Below are 10,205 nucleotides of genomic sequence, written 5' to 3'. Positions count from 1 at the left end.
GGCTTTAAAAGTTTGAGGCGGCAGCAGATCTCAGCCCAATATCAATTGATCTTGGAATGCCTCAGCTTTTTCCACATTTGTTCAACCTTCTATATCAGTTGGTTTATGTTGCGGCCAATCCCCTCGTCGTCTGGTCGCCGGGAATGAGCGCCTGCAAAAGAAGTCCGCACTGATCGGAGGTGACTCCGGCGTGGACCCTCCGACGGTCAAATCAGAGAGGAGACTAGGCAACAGTAGAAAAGAATCAAGGAGCTCAGCGAGAGAGAGAGGGTAGAGTAAGCCCAAGGGTTTCGAAGGGACCTCCTGCAGCACTGTTGCCTTCCCCGTTTTATAGTAGGGCACGGCATGGCGCCGTCATTAATGATGCAGACAATGGGAGAGTTGTCAAATCGTCGGAGGCTGTCAGGGTCGTCGTGGAGTTGTCAAGTCGCCATGGGACTGTCAAATCACTAGGGTTGACCCGTATCTTAGGTGGGACAATATCCCAGGGCGGCTACGCTGCATGCCTTCGTCAGGACGGCGGTCCTCAGCAGCCATACGGTGTTCGGAGGGGCCGACCGACTGTACGTCGGCGTCTGGTTGTGGAGTGTCGGGTGAAAATCCAGAGACCCTCCGACGGTCAGTCGGGTGTGTTGCGGAGGTCGGATATCGGGCTCCACGGTTCGGCCAGTCGGAAACGGAGAGGGTCTGCCCGACCGACGTATATTCGGTCGGACGGTGTCGGTAGTCGTCGGTCGATGCGGTCGGTAGAGTCGGACGTAGGTCAGACAAATCCGATGGTGAGTCAGCGTGAGAGAGACCGACCGGTATATCCCAACAGTTTAAATTTAGATTTGGTTGTTCTTGGGATTGGTCAACTATCTTGATTTTTTTTTTCCTTTTTTGGCAAAACAGAGGAAGCCAAGCTTTATTAATTAAAATGGTAATAACAGTGTACAATGTACAGACTCTGAAGTACAAAAAGAAGAACCAAGCATATGTGGAAGGAGTAACGATAAACTGAGAGAGAACCAGACAAAACAATAATACAAAGAGCAAACCCAAAATACATTTTCTAGAGAAGGAAAAACAGTGAAAGCTAATGTTGTAAGATAAATACAAACTGAAGCTTGATGAAGAGCTTGATGAAGAGCAGTAGCCATTGAGTGCCTTGAAACAAGTCATCAAACTCTCTTGTGCTGCTAGCAATAGTAGATCATTACAGTTATAGTCCATAGATGACCTGTACCCTTATTTTGAAAGAACGGTTATAAGCATCAGAATGCAGAACATAATAGAAACAACCACCAAAAGAAAAAAGAATTGGGAACCCAGGAAGCAACAATAACAAGGTTGAGAACTGAGCACCAAAACACCCTAGATAAGCAGATGTACCAACACAAAGAACAGCAGAAACAGTTGTAGTATAGAAGAATAACCTTCCTGTCACGGATTAACAGCAGTGGTTAACTCAAACATAACAGTAGAATAGTCAACTAGGACGAAGAAACCAAACATTCTCAGCTTCATCCTTAAGATCATGAGAGTTGCACATGGAAGCAATACAAACATTAGACACCAATGAGGCCTTTCCTGGACGTAGTGAGGCAGAATATTGAAACTTATGCAATAAAAATCCAGTGACCCAGAAATGCAATGAACACCAAGTGCATTTGAAACTTGTAGCAGCTGAAGAAAGAAGGTACAAAAACATCTGAAATACATGGATGGAAAAATGACATCCAAAGCATTGCAGAGAATAGACCAAAATAAATAACCTTATAACACGGCAATTGAAACTACAGCAGCTGAGAGACCGAATCTGTACACTAAGCAGCATCTACCGACTAATAATTGGAGGGAAATATAGAGTCTGAATTGAATGTGATAGCAACACAGAAAAGCAGTATATGCTGAATGTATCTATGAATGCTATTGATCATGATTTTGATATGTATAATCTATCATACTTCCACAGTTTTTTTTATAGTAGATTGTAATGCTAAGACATATTAAATAATCATTAGCTTTGATTCTTTGCATGGATCTCCCATATTGATGCTCATAATTGAAATACACAAACCTTCTCAAATTGATATCTATATTTAGGGTCCAGCACAAATTCTACTTTAATTAGCACTATTCATATTTAGAATGTGGATCTGGTCGATCTCATGGTAGCATGATATGCTAATCTTGTTGGAATTAAATGCAATTACTATGTATAATATTATAAAAGAAACAAATGGTTAAAAGAAAAAAAAAATCAGAAGATTGAAAGAATTTTGTTTGAATCAAGGCATGTGAATAACATTGTCTTGACACTGTAACCCACTCCTTACAAGATCTATAGCGATCTTATCTCTATGATACAATAAACTAACTCAATTCGATCCTTCTCTTTCAAACATAGTTGCCGGGAGGCTCAATCCAAATAACTCTATTTTTTTTTTTTTTGGGTAGAAATCCGAATAACTCCTTGAATACCCATTTTAATAATGTCCTAGTTTCCTTGTTAATAAATGAACATTATAATAATTATTCAGCTTGATTGGAATACCATATCTCAGTGCCAATCCCTTAGATCTAGTAATTGATGGTTTATTCCTAAGTAAACCTTTATCAAATCGAAATCTGGCTAAATATTTTAACCAAAAAAAAATCGAGCTCAATATAACATTTATATTTAGAAATAATAGGTTTTATAGATCCGAATTTTAGGGATCCCGTAACGCCAGCTGGGTATTATCCCACCAATGAAGATTTCCAACGTCTCAGGTCATCGGCGCATCCCCTCCGCGCAAGTTCTATTTTTATTTAATTTCCTTAAATATATAAAATAAATCTAGCTTGTCTCCACACCGTATATTTTCTGTCAATTTCTGATCCTACGGTCGAAAATGCTTATCAGACAATCTCAAAAAATCTCGCCGCTGCTGTCATATCCTATAAATAGCGGCGGCCGGCGCAGCGTTTGGTAAATAAGTTCCTCTCGCCCTTTCCTGTTCTCCTGCGATCCTCGACCCTTTCGCTGTCAATCTCCCGAAGCCAAGGGAAACAGAGGCAAGGCCGCGTAGAGGAGGAGGACTAGAGGAAGGGAAAGTCGGTTCGGATCTCCGATGGCGTCGCAGAGAGAGCGCGAGAACTACGTCTACGTCGCCAAGCTCGCCGAGCAGGCCGAGCGATACGACGGTAGGATTTCGTCCCCGTTCCCAAGATCTTGAAACCCTAGGGTTTCGATCGCCCAATCGGGCTTGGAATTAGGGTTTTGGTGCTTTTCTTTGGTGTAGAGATGGTGGAATCGATGAAGAAGGTGGCGAAGCTCGACGTGGATATGACCGTGGAGGAGAGGAACCTGCTCTCCGTGGGGTACAAGAACGTGATCGGGGCGAGGAGGGCGTCGTGGAGGATCCTCTCCTCCATCGAGCAGAAGGAGGAGGCCAAGGGCAACGAGCAGCACGTGAAGAGGATCCGGGAATACCGCGAGAAGGTGGAGTCGGAGCTCTCCAGCATCTGCATGGACGTCATGACCGTGATCGACGAGCATCTCATCCCTTCGTCCTCTGCCGGGGAGTCCTCCGTGTTCTACTACAAGATGTGAGTCAGATCTGAGAATTCTTTGCTGGGATTCTGGGGGATCTTTTGGGGTTCTGGAGTGTCGAGTTCTTTGTTTTTTGGTCTTCCTGCAGGAAGGGAGACTATTATCGTTACCTGGCTGAGTTCAAGGCTGGCAATGAAAAGAGAGAAGCTGCAGAGCAGTCCCACAAGGCCTATGAGGTTAAAGATATATATTTTCTCAATTTGGATAATTTAGATATTATTGGCAGATCATTATTCTTTTTATTTTTTCATACTGTTTTCGTAATGTTACAGCATGATGGTAGTGTCTTTTATCATATTATAATTAACTTCAAACCCGTATTGACTACCTGTGATAGAGGTCTCTCTCTTCTCCTTTCTTGTCTTGCCTAAGTGTCAATTGTTACGAAGTAGGCCAAGTGTTCAAACAAGTATATTTACAACTTTTAGAAAAAGAGACACTCTTTTAGGGACACACGCACGCACGCACGCACGCACACGCACACGCACACGCAGACATATACATATACATATACACAGATACATACATACATGCATACATATACACATACATACATACATATATATATATATATATACCAGTGTATGCATGGTATCTATATATACCTCTATTGCTATAAATTTTAAATAATATATCTTATGTTTTCTCTATAAATGGATGCCAGCATATGTTTTGTATAACAATTACTAATCTTCACTAGAAAGTAGTGACCTGTTTGTGTTTTGATTCTTAATTTGTACAGACGGCAACCCGTACAGCTGAGGTAGATCTGTCTCCCACTCATCCAATTCGACTGGGTCTGGCATTGAATTTCTCTGTCTTTTATTATGAGATAATGAATTCACCTGAAAGGTATGGGTTACTTAACCGAAGTGGAAATATTATGCATGTTACATATCCTATTAGTACCACATATTGATGTTACCTCAACTTGCCTTCCAGAGCCTGCCACCTTGCCAAGCAAGCTTTTGATGAGGCCATCGCTGAGCTTGATTCACTAAGTGAGGAGTCTTATAAAGACAGCACATTGATTATGCAACTTTTGAGGGATAATCTCACCTTGTGGACTGCTGACATTCCAGATGATGGAGGTAATAGCAATTCTGTTGTTGGGGTTGTGGTGCCTGCAGGTCCTTTGCTTTTCAATGATAACAATGAGGGCATTATTTTAGTATTCTAGCTTGTTGTGGGACATTATGGTTAGCTTGTTGCTGTAGCATCTCAGGATAACAACTATGCATAAGCTTCAGAATAGTTATGTTTTCCTTCATTATCCTAGATAAAATTTTCTTTTGTAAGTTATTTGGTTAAATTTTTAAAAAATGTAATGGTTGGTTGCCAGCAAGCTGTATAGGATTTTGGTGATTTTTTTTAATAGACTCTGAGGTCTAAACAACCAAAACCTTTCTCTTTTATTGTTCAGATCACACCGGCTTTGATGTTTCCCCTTAAAATTTTTTTGTATTTTTCATCTATTCTATATTGGATGCACAAATTAATTAACTAGGCTAGTTGTGATGCTAGCGAATGGTGGAGATTCAGTTTTGAGTTACAAAGCTATGGGCACCAAAGATGATCGACTCGGAATCAGATCTCATGCAAGTCGGCTGGTCGGTAGTACGAGTCTGTACATCCTCGTACCAGTCCTGAACCGACATTAAAATAAGGAATGAACTTGGGAGAAAAAGAGAGAGAAAGAGAGAAAAGTGAGGCTGATGGAGATGCCGATAGTGGCTATTGGAGGCCTCAGCCCTCTGAGGGCCTCCACAAGAGGAAATGAGAGCAGAGAAAGAGGGGGGGGAGAGAGAGAAGAGATGTGAGGGGAAGGCGGTGGGGAGGCCACCAGAGAGCCGAAATCCATCCTGCAGTTGCCGCGTGTTCGAAGAAGGGATGTTCTCCTATTTCATCGCATTTTTTAAAAAAAAATGTGATAAACAGTGAAGCTAGCAATAGATTTTTTATCGCATTTAAAAAAAAAATGCAATGAAATAAGGAAACATCTCTGTTTCGAACCTTCGACGACCATGAGGCGGATGGGCCATCTGGAGGCCAAAACAGCCATTCTACCGCTTTCTCCTCCTCTTCTCTTCCTTTCCCTCTCTCTCTCTATGTCTCTCTCTTCGTGCATCTCACAGACCACAGATATCCGGAGGCCTCAACGGCCTTGGTGGGCCATCGCCAGTTTGTCCCTCTCCTTCTCTCCCCTCCTCTCGCTCTCTCTCTCTTTCTTTTTCCCTCATCCCGTTTTCGTTAGTTTCCAAGTGAGATGCTCAAATTGCACCAGTTAGCCGTTGGTATGGTTCGACACATCTTGAACCATCTGATTCGGGGTAGTTTGGCTAACCATGGTGAATACTATATATTTTTTGGCTGATTTTCTTGTTACATAAATTAAAAAAATCAGAAAAAGTGGCTTCATGAATTGAGAAGCAATAAATAAACATAATAATGTATTTTTTTTTATTTTTTTAGATAAAATTACAGGAATACCCTCTCAACTTTAACTTAATCTCATTTACACCTTCTATACTTTAAAAAGTGTCAAACTGATCTTTTTAGTTATCGATATGTTCCAATTCAATCCAGTTATCTATCTCTGTTAATAAAATTTTATAAAATAACAAAAATATTCTTATCTTCATCTCCTCCCTCCTCCCTCCTCTCCAATTGATTACCTCCTCCATTGCCGGTGTCCCTCTTTCTCCCTTCTCCTTCCTTTTCTCCTTCCTCCTTGTTCCTCTCCTCACCCATTTCTCCTCCTCTCCTTCCTCTTTCTTCCTCCCTTCTCCTTCATTTCTCATCTTTTTCTCTTTTTTCTCCTCCCCTTTCTCCACCCATTCCTTCATCTCCTCCCCTTCCTCCCCATCTATTTCTCCTCCTCATTCTCATCATCCAAGCTGTCTATAGATCATTCCCATCCACCTCCATCCTTTCTTGCCTTCTCCATCTTCTTTCTCCCCATCCTCTTCTCCTCCTTGTCCTCCACCCCATTTCTTGCCGGCAGCCCTTCTCCCCTCCCCTCCTCCTTCCTCATCTTCTTTCTCCTTCTCATTCTTTTTCTTCTCCAAACTAACCCATGAGTCCTACCTCTTTAGATGGCCCCCTTCTACATCCGTCCCTTCTCATTGGCAAAAATTTCTTCCCTCTTCCCTTTCTCCTCATTCATTTCTTCTCTTTTCTAGTGGCTTCCTTCACCTCCTTCCCTTCCTCCTTATCCATTTTGCCTCCTTATCCTTCTCTTCCTCCAAATTGTCCATAAGCCATCCCCTTCATGGCGGCCCATTTCACTTCCATCCCTTATCGTCGGTAACCCATTCTTCTTTCTCTCTTTCCTCCCCATCCTCTTTTTCTTCTTGTCCTTCTCCTTTAATCCATTCCTTACCGGCGATCCTCCTCCCCTTCCTCATTATCCATTTCTCCTTCTCATTATTTTTCTCCTCCAAGTCCACTCATGAATAAGGGACATTTTTGTCCATTGAGAGAGAGATCTAATACTGTTTATTGATAAAATGAATGGCTGGACCATATTGGAATATATTGATGACACTTTAAAATATAGGGGTGTAAATGAAATTGAGCTAATTGAGGGGGTGTTTTTGTAATTTTTTCTTCTTTTTAAATTGTGAGACCTCTTTGGCTTGTGTCTGCAATGGACCAAAACTGAACGAACCACTTTCAGGTTAGTTGTCGCCGCAAATTCCAGCTGTGTTTTTGAATTGAGTAGGAAGATGGTAGCTTCTTCTGACTATTCTTTGACTATTATGATCAAATATGATTGTATACGGTATGGATGTTTTTCGCTCAAAAAATGTAGCATTCCAAAAGATTATGTAAATGTCACAATGTCTTTGGGGAGTATTTTTGTTTTTGTAGGTGGACTTTCATGTCAAATGTGCTTATTTTTGTTTAGGAGAGTGATAATATTTACCTACAAGTGATTACAGAAATTTTCGTTGTAAAATGCAAGTTTTAGCGGCAAGGACTGTTGATATTGTAGAAAGTTTCCGGGTTCCCATATTTCTAATTTAGCCTTCGCAATTGTTGTGATCCGGTCCCATGATTGGTTTTTGTTCAAGGCATGCCAAATTTTAGAAGTTTTTTTCCTTTGCTTTTTCGGGTTTTTTTTTTTTTTTTTTTGGGACACAAAAGTTTTCTCGAGGCGTATGTGTTTTCCTGGTAATGTGCTGATTTCTTTCTCCTCCATTTCATTCCATAGTGGTATATGAACTTAGCATGTTTCTATCTTCTGTCCACCAGTATGCATTATAAAGGCATTCTAAGGTAACCCACATAATCACACGGCTTATGTGGAGCATTTCCGCTACAAATTTACTCTGTCTAGCCGCATGTATGGGTCGGTAAGTAAATTAGCAATAGGAAGGCTCCATGGTAGTTATAGTGACTTTTTCTTTCTTCTTTCGTTCGTTTGGTTGAGGCAGCAAGTCATTTCTTTTTACAAAATGCAAGGCTCCATCTTTTATATCTGGAATTTTAGTCTGATCGTTTTCTGAGATTTTCTACGTCTTTGAACCCAGAATTTAAGTTTGTTTAAGCTGCTGCTGCTGCTGCTGCTGCTGCTGCTGTTATTATTATTGTTGTTGTTGGGAATTTTTTGTAAAGATCTTTGCCCTGATTAGTCGTGTCATTCTCTGGCTACAGCAGAAGATGCGAAGGAGGGTACTGGGAAGGCTAGTGGAGCTGAGGACGCAGAGGTTGTTTATCATCTCTTTTAAATTTGACAGTATATTTTATTATTTAAGTGAATAATATTATGAACTTTGTCTAAGCTAGTTTAAATTGGCCATGTTTAGTGTTCTAATTTCTTATTAATACTTTCTTTCAGTGACTCCGACAGCTCTGGAACCTTGCCCAGACATAAGGGTGACGATATGCTGCAATTAGTGTCCACGGTTTACCTAGTGGCTGAGAAATTCTAAGTTTCTAGCTTTTCATTCTTATTTCTTTAGTTGATTTTAGTGTGACTGTTGCTGCACTGAGATCCGTTTTGTGATTTGTTTGGAAATCATCAGTTGCATCTTTATCCCAGCTCGTTAGTGTCACTGTCTGAAATAGTGATTAGAATCATGGTCTGGCTGCTTTAAAATGATGAGTCAAGGTTCAGGTCTTCTAGTTTATACGAGCTTTATCCTTTGCTATTTTTAGATTAGGCAGTATTGTTGTCGTGGGCATGCAAACTTGGTGGAAAAATTTAGGGCTGTCATGAGTTTGAGGTTTGAGTAATTAGTACGATAAATTCGTACAGGGTTCACTGATATGGTTCTTGGTTAGAACATGGAGAGTGAGCAATTTAGTCGTCAAAATGGACGTATGACTATCACATCCGTATGAAATTTTAAATGTGGATGATTATTTGTCAGAGTAGAATTTAATTTGGTGGATCAGGATGAATGCTATGATAAACAGCGATTTCCACTACTTAACAGCAACTCTCATGTGAGAGAGAGAGAGTTCTAAGTGGTATGATGTTGATGTCTTTCTACCGCAGGACTTGTTTACAAATATGAACTACTTCCTGAGCAATTGGCATCAATAATCAATCAGTAGGATTTATTCCCCAAGTGACTCGCTTGCCATCACACGATGGAGACCGTGATGGCGAGCGCATCTCGCGTTGGTATCGTGTGCTCGTGTACGATAGCCACCTCAGAAATCTTAGTATTTTGAAAAAAAAATGTTTAATAATTTTTTTTGGATAAATTGGATAAATCATATAAAGTTTGAATGCATCCAACAAAACAAAATATCACGAAACTTTTATCAGCGCTACCGCCCCACCATTTTTGGCTCTACAGTCCACCTTACCATCGTCCACCGGTTTCGTATGGTCAACTCCAATAAAGGACCGCCTAGCCACTGTATGAAGTGGTAAGGTTCTAAAGGTTGTATCCTTGTCCTCAGCAGGAAAACGAATTACACAGCCACCTTCTTGGCGGTCTTCCACGGATGCTTTTGGTTTTTTTAACTGGGTTTGGTTCTTTATCATAGGAGTCCTTTTGTATTTGGTTCTTCTAATTCTGTTTGGCAGATGGTTGGCTGCTCTCATCTTGGTCCACTTGTAACTGTTTTTGTCTCTCTGTCATCATTTGGGGTTTTGCTTACGTGTTTATGTATTCATCCTGTCATGGGTGATCTCTGTTGTTCTGCGTGTATACTTTCTTTGTTACTTGAATAAGGTTCTGATTATGCAAAAAAAAAAAAAAAAAAAAAAAAAAGAGAAAAAAAGCAGGTAAACAAATTATACGAACTGGTTGAAAACCCCCCCAAAGGTCTCTCTCTTCCCATAAACACATGCATGGGCATACAAAGTAATGAGAACCGAATCAGCTAAGTCCTGCTGGTGCTTTGAAACATATAGTGCCATCATATGAGTTGCAGTATAAAAATGTTGAAAAGCAGTTTTGTCATTGCTATACTAACTCACCTAGGATTAGTTGGCGAGAATCATATCTTGATGATGCGTCAAAAGGATTTCCCATACCTGTCACAATGGGTAATCAAAATGAAATCCCCATCCTGATGGTTGCTAGTGTTCATGATCTTGTTCAGGATACCCAAGTTTTGATATTTTGATGATCCTACTAAATCCTCATTTTGATTAGACTAG

At 40.7% G+C, this 10,205-nt stretch overlaps 1 protein-coding gene across 2 annotated transcripts; it reads left to right on the top strand.

Moving 5' to 3' along the window:
* Positions 1-2,962: 2,962 nt before the first annotated feature.
* On the top strand, positions 2,963-8,626 carry LOC105040620 (14-3-3-like protein D). 2 transcript variants are annotated; one of them, XM_010917225.4, is made up of 7 exons: positions 2,963-3,171; positions 3,270-3,576; positions 3,669-3,756; positions 4,323-4,432; positions 4,523-4,671; positions 8,243-8,292; positions 8,424-8,626. In XM_010917225.4, the coding sequence occupies exons 1-7, from the start codon at positions 3,099-3,101 to the stop codon at positions 8,424-8,426; spliced, it is 780 nt and encodes a 259-aa protein (XP_010915527.1). In that variant the 5' UTR covers positions 2,963-3,098; the 3' UTR covers positions 8,427-8,626. The 2 variants fall into 2 exon arrangements, with proteins under 2 accessions (XP_010915527.1, XP_010915526.1); XM_010917224.3 differs by having other exon boundaries at positions 8,240-8,292.
* Positions 8,627-10,205: the final 1,579 nt, after the last annotated feature.

This window comes from Elaeis guineensis, chromosome 3 (assembly GCF_000442705.2).
Source record: "Elaeis guineensis isolate ETL-2024a chromosome 3, EG11, whole genome shotgun sequence".
Classification (NCBI taxonomy): Eukaryota; Viridiplantae; Streptophyta; class Magnoliopsida; order Arecales; family Arecaceae; genus Elaeis; species Elaeis guineensis.
This window is presented reverse-complemented; position numbering and strand designations above follow the sequence as displayed.

Excerpts from the sequence above, each read along its gene's own strand:
- LOC105040620 (XM_010917224.3), top strand. The coding sequence starts at position 3,099 with ATGGCGTCGCAGAGAGAGCGCGAGAACTACGTCTACGTCGCCAAGCTC. Across the intron at positions 3,172-3,269 it reads GCAGGCCGAGCGATACGACG|AGATGGTGGAATCGATGAAG; the intron begins GTAGGATTTCGT and ends TCTTTGGTGTAG. Across the intron at positions 4,672-8,239 it reads TGACATTCCAGATGATGGAG|CAGAAGATGCGAAGGAGGGT; the intron begins GTAATAGCAATT and ends CTCTGGCTACAG.